Raw genomic sequence first — 22,705 nt, 5'->3', positions numbered from 1 at the left:
AGTTTCCGTTCCGCAAAACATTACAACATGTCCTATTATTGTCCGCATTATGGACAAGGATAGTACTGTTTTATTAGGGCCAGCTGTGCCGTTCCAATGCACACGGACGTCATCTGTATTTTTTTGCGGATCCGTTTTTGCAGACCGCAAAATACATATGGTCGTGTGCATGAGCCCTTAACCTCATGAGGATGACCGCTTGGCTCGGCCAGGTATTATTCCATTAGTGGGGAGATAAGCAGCAGCCAGACACTTCTAGCACCAATCAGTTCATGGGAAGTAAAGGAATGAGCACTTTAAGGCTAGGGCTACACAACGACATTTATCACGTGACATTTTGTCGCGCGACAATTTTTATAATGATAGTCTATGGTGTCGCACTGCGACATGACAGTAGCAAAAAATCCATCCAAGATGGACACCATAGACTATCATTATAAAATTGTTGCGCGACATTGTGCCCTGTGTCGCGTGACACATGTCGTTGTGTAGCCCTAGCCTAAAACCCATCCTGTGTAGCCCTAGCCTAAAATCCATCCTGTCCAGCCATCTTTATGTGCAGTGGCACTCATTCAGGCTGTCTCCATATGCTGTATGGACCTTGTATATTTTTAGTACTTATAGTCAGGTTCAATGGGCATTTACATCAATATATGCTGTCATTTTGTGATTGAAGGGGGTCTAACGAAGCGTTCATTTATTGGTGGCACCTTTAAACATGGCAAACCTTTAAAAGGCAAAAGGTTGCAAAAAAGCACCTAGAGGACTCTCAGACTGTGGGAAACCAGATTCTGTGGTCTGTTCAAGCCAGGATTGAACTTTTTGGTCACAAATCTAAGCGTAATTTTTGGAGGAAACCAGGCACTGCTCATCACCTGCCCAATACCATCCCTATAGTGAAGCATGGAGATGGCAGAATCATGCTGTGGGGGTGCTTTTCAGCAGGTGGGACAGGTCACTGTTGACAGAAAGCTGAATCGAGCAAAGTACAGAGATATTCAGAGATTTAATGAAAACCTGCTCTAGACATCAAGACAACCCAGGAGTGGCTTAGAAACAACTCTGTGAATGTCCTTGAGTGGCCCAGCCAGAGCCATGACTTAAACCCAATCAAACATCTCTGGAAAAACCGGAATATGGCTGTCCACCGACGGTCCTCATCCAACCCGACAGATCTTGAGAGAGGCCTCATGCACACGACCGTTGTGTGCATCCGTGGCCGTTGTGCCGTTTTCCGTTTTTTTTTTCGCGGACCCATTGACTTTCAATGGGTCCGTGGAAAAATCGGAAAATGCACCGTTTTGCAGCTGAGGCCGTGATCCGTGTATCCTGTCCGTCAAAAAAATATGACCTGTCCTATTTTTTTGACGGACAACGGTTCACGGACCCATTCAAGTCAATGGGTCCGTGAAAGAACACGGATGCACACAAGATTGGCATCAGTGTCCGTGATCCGTGGCCGTAGGTTGCTTTCATACAGACGGATCCGAAGATCCGTCTGCATAAAAGCTTTTTCTGATCTAAGTTTTCACTTCGTGAAAACTCATTTCCGACAGTATATTCTAACACAGAAGCGTTCCCATGGGGACGCTTCTAGTTAGAATACACTGCAAACTTTGTACAAGACTGCCCCCTGCTGCCTGGCAGCACCCGATCTCTTACAGGGGGATATGATAGCACAATTAACCCCTTCAGGTGCGGCACCTAAAGGGGTTAATTGTACTATCATATTCCCCTGTAAGAGATCAGGGCTGCCAGGCAGCAGGGGGCAGACCCCCCCCCCCTCCCCAGTTTGAATATCGTTGGTGGCACAGTGTGCGCCCACCATCGCCCCCCCTCCCTCCCTCTATTGTAATAAATCGTTGGTGGCACAGTGTGCCAACCACCATCGGCCCCCCTCCCTCTATAGCTCTATAGCAGTAACAACATTGGTGGCAGTGTGCGGCCTCCCATTCCCCCCCCCCCCATCATTGGTGGCAGCGGAGTTCCGATCGGAGTCCCAGTTTAATCGCTGGGGCTCCGATCGGTAACCATGGCAACCAGGAAGCTACTGCAGCCCTGGTTGCCATGGTTACTTAGCAATAGTACAACAGTAGAAGATTCATAGTTACCTGCTTGCTGCTGCGATGTCTGAACGGCCGGGAGCTCCACCTACTGGTAAGTGACAGTTCTTTAGCAATGCGCCGCACAGACCTTTCACTTACCAGTAGGAGGAGCTCCCGGCCGTTCACAGACATCGCAGCAGCAAGCAGGTAAGTATGAATCTTCTACTGTTGTACTATTGCTAAGTAACCATGGCAACCAGGACTGCAGTAGCGTCCTGGTTGCCATGGTTACCGATCGGAGCCCCAGCGATTAAACTGGGACTCCGATCGGAACTCCGCTGCCACCAATGATGGGGGGGGGGGGGGGGGGGAGAATGGGAGGCCGCACACTGCCACCAATGTTGTTACTGCTATAGAGGGAGGGGGGGGGGGGGCCCGATGGTGGTTGGCACACTGTGCCACCAACGATTTAATACAATAGAGGGAGGGAGGGGGGGGGGGCGATGGTGGGCGCACACTGTGCCACCAACGATTTCTAACATTAGAGGGAGGAAGGGGGGGCGCACACTGTGCCACCAACGATATTCAAACTGGGGAGGGGGGGGGGTCTGCCCCCTGCTGCCTGGCAGCCCTGATCTCTTACAGGGGAATATGATAGTACAATTAACCCCTTTAGGTGCCGCACCTGAAGGGGTTAATTGTGCTATCATATCCCCCTGTAAGAGATCGGGTGCTGCCAGGCAGCAGGGGGCAGTCTTGTACAAAGTTTGTAGTGTATTCTAACCTGAAGCGTCCCCATCACCATGGGAACGCCTCTGTGTTAGAATATACTGTCGGATCTGAGGTTCACGAAGTAGCTCATATCCGACAGTATATTCTAACATAGAGGCGTTCCCATGGTGATGGGGACGCTTCAAGTTAAAATATACCATCGGATTGGAGAAAACTCCAATCCGATGGTATAAAAGAACTCCAGACTTTACATTGAAAGTCAATGGGGACGGATCCGTTTGAAATGGCACCATATTGTGTCAACATCAAACGGATCCGTCCCCATTGACTTGCATTGTAATTCAGGACGGATCCGTTTGGCTCCGCACGGCCAGGCGGACACCAAAACGACTTTTTTTTCATGTCCGTGGATCCTCCAAAAATCAAGGAAGACCCACGGACGAAAAAACGGTCACGGATCACGGACCCACGGACCCCGTTTTTGCGGACCGTGAAAAAAAACTGTCGTGTGCATGAGGCCAGAATCTGCAAAAAAGAATGGCAGAAAATCCCCAAATCCAGGTGGTGGCATCAGACCTAAGAAGACTGCAGCCCATAATCACTGCCAAAGGTGCTTGAACTAAGTCCTGAGTAAAGGGTCTGAATACTTATGGCAATGCAAGGTTTTAGATTTTCCTTTTCAATAAATTAGCAAAGATTTCAAACATTCTCTTATCACTTTCTCGTGATGGGGCAAAAACTTGATTTTTTTGTTTTATTTTAGCACAAGGCCGCAACTTAACAGAATGTGATAAAAGTGAAAGGGTCTGAAGACTTTCCAAATGCATTGTACAATACAGCTGCACCTAATATAGGGCAATGTGGTCCTTAAAGGGAATGTGTCCTCAGAAATTGTCCTATCGTTAGGTTAAATCATTTTTGATATTTTTTGATTTTCCACGTCACCATATTTAAAAAAAAATCCTAACATCCTGCAGTTGTCACACTGGCTACTAAACCTAATAATGGGCACCACTTCTTGGTCTGTACAGATCACTTTTCATAATAATCACCACAGGCAAAAATACAATGAAAGATAACACCACTATATATATATATATATATACACATACACACACACACACACACTACAAGAAGATTTAGACTAGCACCTTCATAAAAAGGCAAAAAAAATGGCTGCACAACAATTCACAAACAATAGAGCTGAGAAATGGGGATCATTCTAAATTAAAGTGGTATAATACCTACTAGAAATGGAAAAATAGAAGCTCTTTGTGCACATTTTTGATCAAACGTGTGTTGGGCCCATCTACCAGGTGTCAAGGTGACTTCCGCAGATGGGTACCGAACACTAATATACCGCCTCTCTTGGACTTCCCTAAGCCTATATATTTTCAGGGCTTTACTATATATAGATAACACAAGATCCACCATTTACAATAGGTGAAATCACAGCAGAAAAAATATAGTCGACACATTCCCTTTAAGGGCTTAGGCACACGATGACCTTGCTGATCTTTAAAAGGAATCCTGAAATTGTCTTATCGTTTAAATCAAACCTGTGTGTTAAACATACTTGTGAATAATTTTTGATATTTTCAATTTTCCACGAACACTGGCTGTGTACGGATGCGGACCCATTCACCTCAATGGGCCTGTGATCCGCAAGATTCAGTCCGCACAGCAAAAAATAGATCATGTTCTATTTCTTTGAGGTGCGGAGGCACGGAGTGAAATCCCACGAACTGCTCCCTAGTGCAGGCAATACAGGCCCGGGCCGCACGTTCGTGTGCATGAGCCCTAAAGCAGAGGAGAAAATCTCCTTGTTCTGATAACCGTGACTGGAGAATGAGATGTTACAATACACAGAAAAGACATTTTATTAGAAAAATATATATTTTAATAGATTTTCCTCCAGGACTGAATATATAAAGACAACGGCAGCCAGGGATCGCGTCTTTGTAAGCTTGGATGGAAAATATTGAAATCCGACTTCCGGAGTCTTTTTAAATAACCATCCAAAGGAACCTGAAAAATTAAACAAGTGGCGTGCATTAGTATTGAAGTACATCTCATATACTGGATGGACGGGAGATATGAGATTACGGTATGTACCCCCACTGTAAATTATAAGTATATTACAAGGCACCAAGTCACTGGTGTAACTATAGGGGGTGCAGAGGCTCTAGAGCTCGAGGGGCCTGAAATGTCCTCCTGCCCCAAATGAGACCATTTACACCGCAAGCATTTTCCTTCTTTTTTACCACTCAAACAACCGTATGATCGCTTACTTTTTTCAGAAGCAGTTGTCACCATCTACCATCTTATTTAGTAGGAAACTGTAAAAAAATAATTCTTTCTTTATGGGATCAAGTTGAAAAAGAAATGCAATTCTGCCACAGTTTTTTGGGTTTTGTTTTTATGTCGTACACTGTGCACTAAAAATGACACGTTAAAAGGGTTGTCCGCTTTTTTCTATTGATGACCGGTCAGGGCTGTCAAATGGCTGTTTGAAGAAAAGGCAGCATTCGTATGAGCGCTGCCTTCTCTTCTGTTTAGGCCAAGTCCATGCTTCAGTTATTTCGTCAGTTATTTCCATCAGTTATTGTGAGCCAAAACTAGTAGTGAAGCGCCCTCAGAAATCAGGTGTAATGTAAATATATGCACCTATTCTGGGTTTTTGACCCGCACCTGATTTTGGCTCACAATAACTGATCAAAATAACTGAAGTGTGAACTCAGCCTTACCTGTTCGCTGTGGCAACTGCAGCGGCGAGCAGTGAAATTACAACTATGGCGTCCCCCATTCACCTCTATGGGACAGCTCCTTCCTATTAACTTGAACAGACGGGAGAACATAGTTGTAATTAGACTGCTGGCCGCTGCAGTTGCGACAGTGAGTCGGTAAACAATGAAGAGAAGGCAGTGCTCATACATACAATTCACGTGGCGATTTTCTAAGGTCGTTGAATAACGCAGTAAAAAAATAGGACTTGTTCTATTTTTGGCCCTTTGCAAGGCCAGGCGGACCCCATTGAAATCAATGGGTCCGCTTTTAACTGCCGTATAGACAGGAGTCCACCCGTCTAGCAGCGATTAACGCGTGGACACTCATTCCTCGAAACCTGCGCTCAGGAACTGCTGCATCCAGTGAATAGAGAGTGTCTCCGTGCGTTCAAGTGGAAAAAGTGAGTATTTTATTATAATTTTTTTAAATGTCGGCACTAGCGGGTATAAGGGGAAGGCGAGGGTATTATATTGGGGGCACAACTGGGGCAATAATATATGTGAGGGTACAGCAAATATCTATACTGAAGCACAACTTGGGTGGCTATTATGACTACTGGGAGGCACTAAGGGGGCCATTATAACTACAGGGGGCACAAAAGTGTGCATTATTTATACTGGGGGCACTATGGGGAGCATAATATCTATACTGAGGGCACTGCAGAGGTTGGGGTTTTAAAGGGGTTGTGCAGGCCATATATAATGATGACCTATCCTGAATATAGGTCATCAATATCTGATCGGCAGGGGTCTGACACCCAGCACCCCTGCCAATCAGCTGTTTGAAGAGGAGGCAGCACTCCAATATACTGTATATGGCCTGCACAAGCCCTTTAACTTAAAAACCCAATGAAAATCATCCATTTTTAAACAGCCTAAACATGGACAGAAAATGGATGCATAAATAGTTGAAAAATGGCCATGAAAACCGTACAGTGTGTGTCGTGTGAATGTAGCCTGAATTTATTCTCTAAAGTGGAAAATCCTGAATAGCCAATAATTTTTTTTGACTGCATCTAAAATAATTTTTAAAAAATTAAACAAATTTGCAAATCTTGGTTTTGTGTCTACAGCGCCTGTGCTCGTCTATGCATCTCCATGGTTAAAGACTACAAACAAGTGGGAGGGGTAGGGGAAGTATATACTTTGTTGGGTAGTCACTATCGGACCCTTCTCTTGTTAACCCACCGAAGGGGCAGAGAGCATGGACGTACAGTATGATGAAGAATCTGACCATACTCAGGTTTTGTCATAGTCTCTAACCCTGGAGACATACGTCTGCATGGGAGCTGTAAACACAGAACAGTAGGGGGTTTTAGGTTTGCCAAGTTGCTTCATATGCATTGGAGCAATAAAAAATGTATTTCATACATGACCCTGGATGGCAACCAGAATTAAAATGCTGATTGACTACATTTTGATCACAAAGTCACTTCTTGTTATTCTTTTATTACAAAGAAGCTATATTTATAAGATCTTTATGTCATCAGAATCTCATAAAACTCCTTCAAATGACCAACTTTTCTAGAATTGGGTAACCCCTGAAACTCACTCTATTTGTTAATCTGTAGGTAAGAAAGAAAATGGTAATTCAAACACTTACTGTGACGTTGAAGGCAGGAAAAGCAGCTTTATGAACTTTGTTCTGAAAAGATCGAGCCTGAAGGACAAAAGATCAGAAGAGGGGAGGCAATGAGTTAATTGCTGAGGTTACAAACATAAAACAGGTAGAAATATAGCATTAACAGGGTTATCCGAGATATTTTATAATTATGCTTAGTGCAGTCTAGAATAAAAAAAAAAACAAAAAAAACAACAACATACTCCCTTTTAAAATGTCCCTCTGGTCCCATGCCGCAGATCTGATGCCCCCTGCTCTAATCCTTTCCAAGTCTGTACTGATAACGTCCTGTTCATTGGCCTTAGCCAGTGAACATGTTAGCATGCTACCACGAAGGCTGGTGAATGGCGGTAGCATCAAATGGCCGATGAACGGCCCATGACTGCTGTAGGCTCAGAACAACAGTGGTATTCTGAAGAGCAACCACAGTACCAGCGATTCTCCACTGGAAACTATCAAGTGCGATGGAAGTTAGGTAAATACATATGGGTGGTCAATAGCGACTGCGTCATCTAACTGGGTTCAGGAAAGGGGAGCTTCCTCTGGTTGCAGGAGGATGATGATTGCTATGGCAGCTGAAGGCCTAACAATCGCCTCTGAGTCTGCCATGTACTGAAGCCTATTAAACTCTGCCAGAGGAAAGGGCTAATAGGCTGCCTTTCAATGTAAAATGACAGGCATAATACACTGCACTACTTATGTATTGCAGTATATTATGTAAGTGATCATATGATGATGTGTGTCGTCCGCCACCCTCCCCCCCTTCCTTTTATGGGAGTAAACATGTTGTAAAAAATAAATGCAACAGAGTTTCAAGAAAAATCCCAAGTTAAAAAAATGTATTAATAAAAAATAAAAATAAAAAAATAATCAACATGATGAACAGCTATAGAGTTCAATTATAAAATTGTGGCTACCTGCAGCCAACACTGGGATAAATGCTGAAGACTGTCCACAGATTTATTATTGAGCTCAGTGCCTGCTATATACAATAAGGTCCTAAGCACCATCTTGCAGCCAGACATATCATTCAAGTGTACCTCCAGTTCTACCTCCAACTTTCAATATGGTCTCCTAGTAAAGGAACCTACAAAAGGGCAATATTTGGCTAAAAAGGACGGCATTGTTGTATCCATGGCCCTTTGCTCTCCCATTTCATCAGACACCACTAAGCGCCAATGGGATGCATCAGAATATGCTCATGTGGAGGTATAATTTCAGGGGAACAGGAAACCATGGATCCAGGTGTGGTAGTTATAGTAGCGGTGTTCATCTGAAAACCACACATTTCTGCAAAATGCTTGTGAATATAAATGACATTATACATACATACATATATATATATTTTATATTATATTATATATTTTAAGAATGAGAAAATCGACCCTACCAGTTCGGGATTTGTTCCGAATTTCTCAAAAAGTTTGTATTAACACGAAACCAAATTTTTTGTGATTTGTGTTTTGCGAATTAGAGAGAGAGAGAGAGAGAGAATATAGGAGTTGTCAGGGGAGTACTCTCTCATTATGGAGAGTGCCTAGTATGTGAAGTATGTGTGCACAGTCTTGTAGGCCTAAGTCTATCTGATGCAAGTAGATGTTAGATATGATAATTTGCATATATGTTTCCCAGAAATCAAGAGGTGCGTTGCGTAGTCTACAATAGTCATCACATATATTAATGGATATCCATAATAAAATAGTACCCACCCAGAGGTCCCCCAAGGCCTTGCAACTAGAAAAGCTGTTTCCATCTGCTTTTCTGTGATAAAGGGCTTTTGTCCTGAAAGAGCTAGTTGCAGATGTGAAACTGGCTTAGCTATTTTCCCAGTTTTGCTACATTAGCATGTTTAAAAGGGTGGAAGGCACCTGCCAATCGGCTGTGTAAAGATAACACAGCGCTCGTACTAGTGCTGTTTTCTCCTCACTATTTACCTGCTCGCCGTGCAGCGAGCATGTGTAATTACAGCTCTGCTGTCCCTATTCACTTGAATTGGATTGCTCCTTTCTATACACCGGAGGATAGGTCATCAGTATACTGAAAGCAGACAACCCATTTAAGAATGAGCATTTCTATTTTACCATTTTGGGATTCATTTCAGATGAACCACAGAGACCCCAAAGTAATATCCAACTGAAAGTGAGACACGAGAACTAGAGCATCCCACCAAGTTTACACTTCTCTTAATGAAACAAGCAAGCTAGTTCTCTTTCTTGAAGGACAAGATAACCAGGACGTCTGAAGAGATTTTTTCCTTGCTTAGTTGACTGGCCTTGTGGAGTACTCTTTATCATTAGGGAGACCAATAAGTACTCCACATACTAGGCGATCTCCATAATGAGAAAGATTATTTCCCCCCCCCCCCCCCCCCCCCCCCAGACACTCTCTCGTTTTGGCGAACCTAAACAAACCAAATCCGTAAAGGTTTGCTTATCTCTAATATATATATCATACAGAAAGGTCAACTACAAAGAGTGAAAATAAAAATGTGAACTTACTGGAGACAAAACTGTCTTAATTAAAGAAAACAAAAAAGGATTAACTCACATGTTCCAAGTGCACGTGGGCCTGACTAGCAATATCGAATATAACATCTTTGACATTTCTCTCCAGGCTGCCTCGGATGAAATCTTCTTGTGAAGCTCCGTGCTGAGGAGAAAATAAAATGAAATAAATCTTAAGCCATTCAGCATACCGGACACATCTCATGCTCCAAGATGCAAGCAGAAAATATGGGAAATGCTTGTACCCGGCTCCACAACGCGATGCATCCCTCTCATGGTCAAGTACTGGCTGCAGAGGTCACATGAGTCAAGACGTCATTGACCGGTGCAGCCTTGGAATGGCAGTGGCAGAGGATTGGGGAGGTATGCCTTTTTATTTTATTTACACCATTCTGAGCCATTTAAAAGATAATTCTTTCCCCCGAAGAACCCCTTTAATTAGTAGTTTAGAGTAATGTCCCTTGCTTTGTTGTCTAGGGTGGAAGAGAGAGTGTAATACCTGGTGAACTATGGTTTTTCTGGTGGTCTAGGGTAGAAGAGAGGTTAAAGGGGTTTTCCGAGATTTTACTGTTGACCTATCCTCAGGATAGGTTATCAGTATTTGATAGGTGTGGGGGTCCGACCCCCGAGACCACCGCTGATCAGCTGTTAGAGAAGGCATCTCTGCTCCCGTGAGCTCCGCGGCTTTCTCTCTGCTTTTCCTAGGCGTGGTGATGACACGTTCATGTGTCATGTGGCCTAGGAGCTGCTTAGCCCCTTTCAAGTGAATGGGGCTGAGTGCAATACCAAGCACAGCCACTACACAATGGCGCCGGTACTCACACAAGCGTCGCTGCCTTGTCAAAACGGCTGATCGGCAGGGGTCTCGGGTGTCGGACTAGCACAGATCAGATACGGATGACCTATCCAGAGGGTAGGTCATCAGTAACAAAATCTTGGAAAACCCTTTTATTACCAGGGGAATGTATTCTAAATTACTGCCAGCCAGGGACATAGGGTCACAGTTCTCTCCATGATCAACCATTGTCTAATCATTTTAGACGATTATTGCAAGGATATTCCAACACTTTCTGATTGGTCGGGGTCTGACTGGCGGGAAGGGGCTGCAGCACTGTGTCAGCATCTACCTGCAGCTTATTGCCCCCTCTCCCCATTTATATTAACAAGCATGGACAATTCACATGCAGCAGATTTGTTGCAGAAGTTTTTGCAGTGGAGAATCAGTTCTATAAAACTGAATGGGGTTTATTTACAAGTGGTGCTACGTCAGTTTTTGGCGCCATTCTTAAAATGTCTGTGCAGCAACATTTGGTCTCATGGGCGTTTCTGCACTGTGGTCAAGGGAATGATGGGGGCTGGGACACCGGCCTCGGCAAATTTACCAACATTTACAGTACACCTGGGAACAGGTGTAAATGTTGGCGAAAAACTACTCCGGTCAGGGGCTGAAGTCGTTTTTACACCAGGCGCACAGACTGCTGGAGGTGCGCCTATTTTAAGTCGAGGGAAAACAAAGACCGGCGTAAAAAGTCCGCCTTTGTAAATCATCCCCAATGTGTTATTGTTTTTTTTGTTCTGCAGCATGCACATTGATTTCTGCAAACGCCATTGAAATAACTGGGATAATCGCAGGCAATTCTTCAAAGTGTAAATACACCCTTAGGCCCCTTTCACATGGGGCGAGTTTTCCGTGCGGGTGCAATGCGTGAGTTGAACGCATTGCACCCGCACTGAATCCGGACCCATTCATTTCTATGGGGCTGTGCACACGAGCGGTGATTTTCACGCATCACTTGTGCGTTGCGTGAAAATAGCAGCATGCTCCTCTTTGTGCGTTTTTCACGCAACGCAGGCCCCTTAGAAATGATCGGGGTTGCGTGAAAATCGCAAGCATCCGCAAGCAAGTGCGGATGCAGTGCGATTTTCACGCACAGTTGCTAGGTGACGATCGGGATGGGGACCCAATCATTATTATTTTCCCTTATAACATGGTTATAAGGGAAAATAATAGCATTCTGAATACAGAACGCATAGTACAATAGGGCTGGAGGGGTTAAATTTATTTATTTTTTTATAATTTAACTCGCCTTAATCCACTTGCTCGCACAGCCCGGCTTCTCTTCTGTCTTCTTTTTTGCTGTGTGCAGGAAAAGGACCTGTGGTGACGTCACTCCGGTCATCACATGATCCATCACCATGGTAAAAGATCATGTGACGGACCATGTGATGACCGGAGTGACGTCACCACAGGTCCTTTTCCTGCACACAGCAAAAAAGAAGACAGAAGAGAAGCCGGGCTGCGCGATCAAGTGGATTAAGGAGAGTTAAATTATTTTTTTTAACCCCTCCAGCCCTATTGTACTATGCATTCTGTATCAGAATGCTATTATTTTCCCTTATAACCATGTTATAAGGAAAAATAATACATACAATCTACAGAACACCGTTCCCAAGCCCGAACTTCTGTGAAGAAGTTCGGGTTTGGGTACCAAACATGCAGATTTTTCTCACGCGCGTGCAAGACGCATTACAATGTTTTGCACTCGCGCGGAAATTTCCCGCAACGCCCGTGTGAAAGAGGCCTTAGGGTGCAATCACATGACCGTATGAATTTTGTGGTCTGCAAAACGCGTTGCATCAGGTTTTTTGGCGGATCCATTGTAACAATGCCTATCCTCATCCGCAAAAAGGACACGAATAGGACAGGTCCTTTTTTTGTGGGGATACGGCACGGACAGAACACGGTGTGCTGTCCGCATTTTTTTGCGGACCAATTGAAATAAATGGGTCTACATTCTATCCGGAAAAATCCGGATCGGATGAGGAGAAAAAATACGGTTGTGTGAATGGGGCCTTATAATGGAGTCGGAATACATAGCTGTGAGCACTTAGCTAGTGGTTTTACCCATAGTGATCAACTGATCTGTAATCAGCAGTTCACTGAGGGACCAAAAAAAACAGACATTGGCTTAAAGGGGTTCTGCACTTTGTTTAAACTGATGACCTATCCCCTAGATAGATCATCAGCATCTGATCGGCGGGGGTACGACACCCAGGACCCCCCCCCCCCCGATCAGCTGTTTGAGAAGGCAGCGGCGCTCCAGCAGTGCCGCGGCCTTCTCACTGTTTACCGCAGGCCCAGTGACGTCACAGCTAGTATCAACTTGCCTGGGCGCAGCTAAGCTCTGTTCACTTGAATGGGCCAGTGGTAAACAGTGAGAAGGCCGCGGCACTGCTGGAGCGCCAGTGGCCTTCTCAAACAGCTGATCGGCGGGGGTCCCGGGTGTCGGACCCCCGCCGATCAGAGGCTGATGATCTATCCAGAGGATAGGTCAATTTAAACAAAGTGCAGAACCCCTTTAAACATGATAGGAAAGAAAAAAAATATATAATAATAAATATTAAAAAAATGGCACAATAAGAACAGCAGGGTCGTCCATATGGTTCTTCTTCAATGTAGTTCATCTACAAAGCAGCTGATTTGTCCCAATCAAGTAATCTTCTGTGATTATTTTCATCCATCAGTAGAAATACAAATGTACAGGAAAAATGACATAAAAACAGCAATAACTGCCTCGGAGCCAGCGACTGCTGCATTCATCTTACCGGACATCATAAATCAGAAATGATGTCACACATATAAGCCTCGCAGAGCTTTCCTGCTGCCTCCGAGACCTGAACTAATCTACTCTGAAATCAGTCATTTTCCCCAAAGGACCACTTCTTTAGGAAGACCACCCCCCCATCCAGACCAGATTTCCTGCGATGGGTTTTCAGTTCCGCCATATTATTATTCACACTGGACATCTTCCTGGAGAAGACCCTGCTCCCCAGAAGACCACTGTGCAATGAAATTTTGGGTGGTCGTCTCAAAGAGGATTCATGTAGTATTTCCACAGATCTGTAGGTACATGACACACTAGAAATAACATGATATAGGAGAAGTAAATTAATCTACAGACAGAGGCGCAAGATTAATCCCCAGATTTGCCGACATCTGTGAGATGATTAAATTATATTCAGCAGCGTAAAGCTGAAAATCCTCTGTGCTCCTCTCCCCGCTAATAATGTCAGACTCTGATCTACTGAATAAGGTGGAAGATTAAAATGATATATTAACCCGACGGCCTCTGCAGCCTTTTGTCACTTACCAACTGCTTTTGGTTAGCGGGCGATTTACTCGACCGTGTTTTGCAAACTGCAGATCTGCAAAACACGGATACTGGCCGCGTGCTCGTCACATTACAGTGCGGACCCACTGGAGCACAGTTACCAAGCTCACCTCGTTTTTAGGCGTAAATTTTGAAAGGTCTTTTGCCTACTATTTATTAAAAGTTTCACAGCACTTCATGAATTACACTGGGCGTATTGCTGTTAGTCTGACCTCTGGTGGTTGTTTTATAGTACGACAGGTTCATATTCACTAAGACTGGTCTAATTAGTACAGGCATGATAATGTTGCACAAGTGAGCAGAAAGTAGGTGCATGTCTCAAATCACCACTCAAAACAGATGAAGAAAAGTACGCCAGCCCTGGAATGGAGTAGAAATTAGACAGTTTTTGCGACTAAATCAGGCGCACTTATATAAATTGGCGTAAAAGTTAGAAAACTTCTGAATTAGTCTCAAAAATTAAAATAGGTGAATGAGGCACAAATGCTTCCAAAACAGGCACATTTTCAGTAGTCAATGCGACAAAAAAATAATAATAATAATAAGAGTCTAAAACAGCATTTATGCGCAGTCATTATAGTAAACATGCACCATTGAGTTTAACGGGTCCGTGGCATGCATGTTGCGGCAAAGTTTAGGATATGTCCTATCCTTTATGGAGCCCCTGCACGGATATGTTTTATACTTTGCTGCAACATGCAGACCACACACCTATTGAAGTCAATGGATCTGCACCGTGATGCGGCGTGCACGTGGCGGACTCCAAAACACTTAGGCCCCTTTCATACGAACGAGTTTTCTGCGTGGGTGTGATGCGTCACGTGAACGCATAGCACCCGCCCTGAATCCTGACCCATTCATTTCAATGTGTCTGTGTAAATGAGCGGTTTTTTTTTTCAAGCATCAGTTCTGCGTTGCGTGAAAAACGTAGCATGTTCTATATAGTTTTTCACACAGCCCTGGCCCCATAGAAGTGAATGGGGCTTCAGTGTAAAAAAGGCATCGCATCCGCAAGCAAGTGCGGAAGCAATGCGTTTTTCAGTGATGGTTGCTAAGAGATGTTGTTTGTTAAGCTTTAGTTTTATCACCCGTGTGAAAAACGCCCGTGCGTGAAAACTGCATCAAAACGCATTGCACCCGCGCGGAAAAAACTGAACGCAAATCGCAGACAAAACTGACTGAACTTGCTTGCAAAATGGTGCGAGTTTCACTGAATGCACCCTGAACGCATCCTGAGCCAATCCGTTAAGCTCGTGTGAAAGGGGCCTTACAGTCCTGTGAATGTTCCCTTAAAGGATAACTGTCATTTTTTATTAGAGCTAGGCATGTGTACCTGAGTTAGTCTGTCAATGATTGTCAAATAACAGCTTTCATTAATGTCCTCTGTCCCTTTCCCCTCCCCCCTTAAAGACAATTGCTATGGCTCATCTGTCTCCGGTTAGGAAGACACAGGGGCGGTCCTTCACACTGCATGCCTGCTTTAGGCTTCAGAGTAAGGAGGCGTGTCTCTCAGTAATCCAATCTGATTGGCTGGCAGGGAGCTGCTGGCTACAGCAAGTGTGTATGTGACCTGAGGAAAGGCAGTTTTGGCCTCAGAGAACTGGCAGAGGAGCCATCTTGATATGATCCTCATAATGTAGTATTCAAAACAACCGTAACTAAGGGGAAAACTCAAGGAAAACAGTGGTAAGTGAATAAACGATTGCTTTATGCATAATGCTGCTGCAGCAGTAACATATTCTAAAATAGATTTTTTGATAAAAATATGACAGTTATCCTTTAACCACCTCCGGACCGCCTAACGCACGGATGCGTCCAGAAGGTGGTTGATTTACTCCTCCTGGACGCATCCGTGCGCCATCTCGCGAGACGCGAGATTTCGGTCAGAGCCGGCCCGCGCATGCGCATCGCGGGCCGGCAAAAGTTAAAGCAGTATTTCGTCAGCAACCTGCCAGCCAATGATCGCGGCTGGCAGGTTGCTGATTTTTTAAAAATCCAAATCAGAAGCCATATAGCAGATCATATTAGTAAATATGATCTGTTATATGGCTGCCCTGCTCCTCTGCTGGTCCTTTTGGTCGGTTGGATCCAGCAGAGGAGCAGGCTTCACAGTGAGTACACCAACACCACACACTAGCCCCAGATCACCCCCGTCAATCACTAGTGAAAGGAAAAAAGTGATGAGTGTAAACTGTCACTTTTTTTTTTCACTGTTATTGACCGTTAGGTTTTAGGTATAGTTTAGGCCCCTTGGTTAGGTAGTTAGCGATCAGTTAGCGCCCAGCCCACCGCACCGCAGTCCGTTGTTCGCTGATTAGCGTATCGCTAATCAGCATTTGTACTTTTATAGTATCTGGAAGTGATCAAAACTGATCACAGTCAGATCTATAATAGTATTAGTGTCACCTTAGCTCGCCCTCCACCCAAAACGCAGTGTTTGCCCGATCAGGCCTGATCGGTCGCCCACACGTGCGTTCACCCACCCCACCGCAGTGACAAAAAATTTTTTTTTTTTGATCACTGCACATTCACTTTACACGCGCTGCGGCGATAAAAAAAAACCAGTTTTGATATTTTTTATCAACCCTAGCGGCCTCCGGTACTTCGCTAGCCTCCCATTTGTAAGACAGGCTTGCTTTTTTTCTTGGGTAGTCTCAGGGAATACCCCTAAATTTAGTTGCCCAAATGTCAAACAGGGGGTATTCTTCTGAAGAGGCCTACAGGCTTCTGACCCAGTCGGATGGGGAATGGGAACCCTCATCTGATGAATCTAGCGGGTCAGAATACGAACCTGTAGAAAGCAGTGGCTCTCTGACCCAAAGTTCGGACGAGGAGGCTGAGGTCCCTGATAGCACCAGGCGTACCCGGCCCCGTGTCGCTAGACCGCAGGTTGCGCAGGATCCGCTTCAAGAGCAGCAGAGTGGGGCTGGTGCTGTCGGATTACGTGGTGAGGCATACACCAGCAGCGCAGCCCTTCCTGGACCTAGTACCAGCACTGCCGTACAACCTGGTGAAGTGGCGAGCACCAGAAGGGCAGTTGAAGCTGGTACGGTGGCACGAGCAGTAGTGACCCCGTCGCAGCCACCGCAAAGACGGGCCCGTAGAGCCCCTAGAATCCCTGAGGTGCTGGCAAACCCTGATTGGCAGTCCCCAACTTCAGCCGCACCTGTAGTTTTCCCTTTCACTGCCCAGTCTGGAGTTCGGGTTGAGACAGCTCAGATCGGATTGGCCCTGGGATTTTTTGAGCTCTTCTTGACTGCGGAGCTCTTGGACTTAGTCGTGGCCGAAACAAATCGGTATGCCACACAATTTATAACCGCCAACCCGGGAAGCTTTTATGCCCAGCCTTTCCGGTGGAAACCAGTCCAAGTTTCCGAAATTAAAACTTTTCTGGGCCTCCTCCTCAACATGGGCCTGACAAAAAAGCATGAATTGCGGTCATATTGGTCCACGAACCCAATTCATCACATGCCCATGTTCTCTGCTGCCATGTCCAGGACACGATTTGAGACCATCCTGCGTTTCCTGCACTTTAGCGACAACACCACCTCCCGTCCCAGAGGCCACCCAGCTTTTGACCGGCTCCACAAAATTCGGCCCCTCATAGACCATTTCAACCAGAAATTTGCAGATTTGTATACCCCTGAGCAAAACATCTGCATAGACGAGTCCCTAATACACTTTACCGGGCGCCTTGGCTTCAAACAATACATCCCAAGCAAGCGTGCCCGGTATGGGGTCAAATTGTATAAGCTCTGTGAAAGGGCCACAGGCTATACCCACAAATTTCGTGTCTATGAGGGAAAAGATCAGACCCTGGAGCCGGTCGGTTGCCCTGACTACCTGGGGAGCAGTGGGAAGACAGTCTGGGACTTGGTGTCACCCTTATTCGGCAAGGGGTACCATCTTTATGTAGACAATTTCTACACAAGTGTGGCCCTCTTTAGCCATTTGTTTCTAGAACAGATTGGCGCCTGTGGCACCGCGCGAACTAGTCGCGCGGGCTTCCCCCAACGGCTCGTTACCACCCGTCTTGCAAGGGGGGAGAGGGCCGCATTGTGTAACGAAGAACTGCTTGCGGTGAAATGGAGAGACAAGCGTGACTTTTACATGCTCTCCTCCATTCACGCAGACACGACAATACAAATTGAGCGAGCAACCCGTGTCATTGAAAAGCCCCTCTCAGTCCACGACTATAACCTTCACATGGGAGGGGTGGACTTCAATGACCAGATGTTGTCTCCGTATTTAGTGTCCCGCAGAACCAGACGCTGGTATAAGAAGGTGTCTGTATATTTGATTCAATTGGCTCTGTATAATAGTTTTGTTTTCTAAAGGAAGGCTGGGAGAACAGGATCCTTCCTCAAATTTCAGGAAGAGATCATCGCGAACCTCCTGTACCCAGGAGGTTCCGTGGCCCCATCCACCAGTGTAGTTAGCCGTCTACACGAGCGACATTTCCCCAATGTCGTTCCTGGTACCTCAACCCAACCGTCACCCCGAAAAAGATGTCGTGTCTGTAGCAGGAGTGGAATAAGGCGTGACACCCGCTATTTCTGTCCTGACTGTCCTGACCACCCTGCCCTATGCTTAGGGGAGTGTTTCCGGAAGTACCACACACAGGTACACCTAGCATAGGGATCACATCTCACCAGGACAGGCACACAGGACTATTAGGGCCCATTCACACAGAGCTGCTGCAAACCTCTCCTTTCACAAAGTGCATAATGCACTTCGCCACACCTTTGGGCGATTTGCGCTTTGCACATTGACCCATGGGGAAGGAGAGGTTTGTTCTATAAAAGGTAAAAAAAAAAAAACACCAGTAAGCAAAAAGGTTAATGTTTAGTTTAAAAAGTTAAAGTTTATATGTTCTGTTCCAAAGTTAATAAAATTATTGCGTTGCGGCCTGTTTTTTTTACCTTCCAGGTGGACCAACCGATCGACCAGCTGCAGCACTGATGTGCATTCTGACAGAAGCATTGCGCTGCTGTCAGATTACACGCAAGTCTGTGTATGCGGCGCTGCAAGACGAGATTTCTCCTCTGCAGTAAAAGATACGTTTGCCAAGGCATACGAGCTGAGGAGGAGGCGGCGTTCCTATGCTTTGGCAAACACTTTGTATATAAAAAAAAATAAAAAATTCCGGCAATGATTTATTCATCCACATCGATTGATGTGAATGGAGAAATCTGGTTTGCCAGGGCATACGAGCTAAGTGGGTATGGATGTTGGGCGGAGCTCCTATGTCCTGGCAGACGCCTTTCCCCTCCTTTTTTTTTTTGGGCAGAGATTTTTTCATCCACATTGATCGATGCGAATGAAGAAATCTGTGCCGTTCATTTTTTTCTTTCAGCCCAGAGGCTGAATGGAAAAAAAAAAATCTCATTACCTGTATGCTCAATATAAGGAGTATAGCAGAAACTCCTAATGCTGGCCATACATGTAATGATTGCGGAGACCCTCAAATGCCAGGGCAGTACAAACACCCCACAGATGACCCCATTTTGGAAAGAAGACACCCCAAGGTATTCGCTGAGGGGCATATTGAGTCCATGAAAGATTAAAATTTTTGTCCCAAGTTAGCGGAAAGTGAGACTTTGTGAGAAAAAATAAAAAAAAAAAAAATAAAAAAAAATCAATTTCCGCTAACTTATGCAAAAAAAAAAAAAAAAATTCTATGAACTCGCCAGGCCCCTCATTGAATACCTTGGGGTGTCTTCTTTCCAAAGTGGGGTCACATGTGGGGTATTTATACTGCCCTGGCTTTTTAGGGGCCCTAAAGCGTGAGAAGAAGTCTGGGCTCCAAATGTCTAAAAATGTCCTCCTAAAAGGAATTTGAGCACCTTTGCGCATCTAGGCTGCAAAAAAAGTGTCACACATGTGGTATCGCCGTACTCAGGAGAAGTTGGGGAATGTGTTTTGGGGTGTCATTTTACATATACCCATGCTGGGTGAGATAAATATCTTGGTCAAATGCCAACTTTGTATAAAAAAAATTGGAAAAGTTGTCTTTTGCCAAGATATTTCTCTCACCCAGCATGGGTATATGTAAAATGACACCCCAAAACACATTCCCCAACTTCTCCTGAGTACGGCGATACCAGATGTGTGACACTTTATTGCAGCCTAGGTGGGCAAAGGGGCCCACATTCCAAAGAGCACCTTTCGGATTTCGCAGGCCATTTTTTACACATTTTGATTGCAAAGTACTTCTCACACATTAGGGCCCCTAGAATGCCAGGGCAGTATAACTACCCCACAAGTGACCCCATTTTGGAAAGAAGACACCCCAAGGTATTCCGTGAGGGGCATGGCGAGTTCCTAGAATTTTTTATCGCAAGTTAGTGGAATATGAGACTTTGTAAGGAAAAAAATAAAAATAAAAAAAAAATCATCATTTTCCGCTAACTTGTGACAATAAATAAAAAATTCTAGGAACTCGCCATGCCCCTCACGGAATACCTTGGGGTGTCTTCTTTCCAAAATGGGGTCACTTGTGGCGTAGTTATACTGCCCTGGCAATTTACGGGCCCAAATGTGTGAGAAGTACTTTGCAATCAAAATGTGTAAAAAATGGCCTGCAAAATCCGAAAGGTGCACTTTGGAATATGTGCCCCTTTGCCCACCTTGGCTGCAAAAAAGTGTCACACATGTGGTATCGCCGTACTCAGGAGAAGTTGGGGAATGTGTTTTGGGGTGTCATTTTACATATACCCATGCTGGGTGAGATAAATATCTTGGTCAAATGCCAACTTTGTATAAAAAAAATTGGAAAAGTTGTCTTTTGCCAAGATATTTCTCTCACCCAGCATGGGTATATGTAAAATGACACCCCAAAACACATTCCCCAACTTCTCCTGAGTACGGCGATACCAGATGTGTGACACTTTTTTGCAGCCTAGGTGGGCAAAGGGACCCACATTCCAAAGTGCACCTTTCGGATTTCACTGGTCATTTTTTACAGATTTTGATTGCAAACTTCTTCTCACACATCTGGGCCACTAAAATGCCAGGGCAGTATAACTACGCCACAAGTGACCCCATTTTGGAAAGAAGACACCCAAAGGTATTTTGTGATGGGCATAGTGAGTTCATGGAAGTTTTTATTTTTTGTCACAAGTTAGTGGAATATGAGACGTTGTAAGAAAAAAAAAAAAAAAAAAAAAAAAATCATCATTTTCCGCTAACTTGTGACAAAAAATAAAAAGTTCTATGAACTCACTATGCCCATCAGCGAATACCTTAGGGTGTCTACTTTCCGAAATGGGGTCATTTGTGGGGTTTTTCTACTGTCTGGGCATTGTAGATCCTCAGGAAACATGACAGGTGCTCAGAAAGTCAGAGCTGCTTCAAAAAGCGGAAATTCACATTTTTGTACCATAGTTTGTAAACGCTATAACTTTTACCCAAACCATTTTTTTTCTTTGCCCAAACATTTTTTTTATTTATCAAAGACATGTAGAACAATAAATTTAGCGAAAAATTTATATATGGATGTCGTTTTTTTTGCAAAATTTTACAGCTGAAAGTGAAAAATGTCTTTTTTTTGCAAAAAAAAATCGTTAAATTTTGATTATTAACAAAAAAAGTAAAAATGTCAGCAGCAATGAAATACCACCAAATGAAAGCTCTATTAGTGAGAAGAAAAGGAGGTAAAATTCATTTGGGTGGTAAGTTGCATGACCGAGCAATAAACGGTGAAAGTAGTGTAGTGCAGAAGTGTAAAAAGTGGCCTGGTCATGAAGGGGGTTTCAGCTAGCGGGGTTGAAGTGGTTAAAGGAGAATTCTTTGTATAATGAAATTAATATAGAGTAATAACAATACAATTTTTCAGTTTTATTTCAGCATCAATTCTTCATGGATTTCAAGATCTCTGCTTGCTGCTATTGAATAGGAACCTTTATTGTTAACTTCCTGTGGATACAAATCTGTCCTGGTCCTGTGACGCCCAAACAGGTACTTGGACACAGCTCTGAGACCTGTATTGTAATGAGCTGTTCACCTCGTGTGATCACCACATGACCAGGACAGGTTTTTATCCACTGGAAGTAAACAACGAAGGCTTATATTAAATGACAGCAAGCAGAGATATTGAAAACTTTTCATTATACAAAAATAATATAAAAATATATGATAATAATAATATTTGCTGAAACCAAAATACCCCTTTAGGCTAAAACCACTTTTGTCTAGCTCTGTACCAACTATTGGTTGGCTTACTTTGAGAAAAACTAAAAGTTATGACAGAATTGTGGCACAATGTTGGTGCAAAACGTTGAATCTTAGGCCACGCTCCCTTTTCAGACGAGCAGGAAAAAAAAATTTAAGAGCAATTTTAGGGCAATTTGCACCAAAATGCATCACTTTTTAGACAAATTCTAGGCGCAGGCCCTTTAGAAAATCTTGGCCAAGGTACTTTGCTGCTCATACACAACGTGTTTTTACAAGCTTTTAAAAAAAGCTGAATAACAATTGTGTGTGAAGGAGGCTTAATGCATATATTTTAACGGGGTTTTCCAGGCTCCTGATATTCATAACCTATCGTCAGGATTAGGGATGAGCGAATAGACTTTGGATGATACATGCGAAGTCCATTCGCTAAAAACTGTGTTGTAATACTGCATGGGGTTTCCGCTCCATACAGTATTAGAATGTATTGGCTCCAATGAGCCGAAGTTATTAGACCGCACAAGACTTCGTGTAATAACTTTGGGAATTAATTATTACTGTAAAAAAACGTGGTGCCGAACTCAGCTGGTACCTTGGAAACCGAACCCAAGTTCAGTGCCAAGGTTTTTTACAGTATTAATTCCCAAAGTTATTACGCAAAGTCTTGCGCGAC

The 22,705-nt window shown here is 44.3% G+C and overlaps 1 protein-coding gene across 4 annotated transcripts in view; it reads right to left on the bottom strand.

Moving 5' to 3' along the window:
- Positions 1 to 4,636: 4,636 nt before the first annotated feature.
- The window catches only part of NDUFAF6 (NADH:ubiquinone oxidoreductase complex assembly factor 6), a 33,683-nt gene continuing 15,614 nt past the window's right edge, over positions 4,637 to 22,705 (bottom strand). For 3 of the 4 annotated variants that reach the window (XM_044294035.1, XM_044294038.1, XM_044294037.1), the window contains exons 7-9: positions 9,732 to 9,833; positions 7,167 to 7,223; positions 4,637 to 4,805 (exon numbers count right to left, since the gene is read on the bottom strand). In XM_044294035.1, coding sequence (XP_044149970.1) covers positions 4,677 to 4,805; positions 7,167 to 7,223; positions 9,732 to 9,833 — 288 coding nt within the window. In that variant the 3' untranslated portion in view covers positions 4,637 to 4,676. The remainder of the gene's footprint in view (positions 4,806 to 7,166; positions 7,224 to 9,731; positions 9,834 to 22,705) is intronic. The other variant, XM_044294036.1, reaches the window with a different exon arrangement.

This window comes from Bufo gargarizans, chromosome 5 (assembly GCF_014858855.1).
Source record: "Bufo gargarizans isolate SCDJY-AF-19 chromosome 5, ASM1485885v1, whole genome shotgun sequence".
Lineage (NCBI taxonomy): Eukaryota > Metazoa > Chordata > Amphibia > Anura > Bufonidae > Bufo > Bufo gargarizans.
The sequence above is the reverse complement of the archived record's forward strand: the minus strand, read 5'-3'. Positions and strand labels throughout refer to the sequence as shown.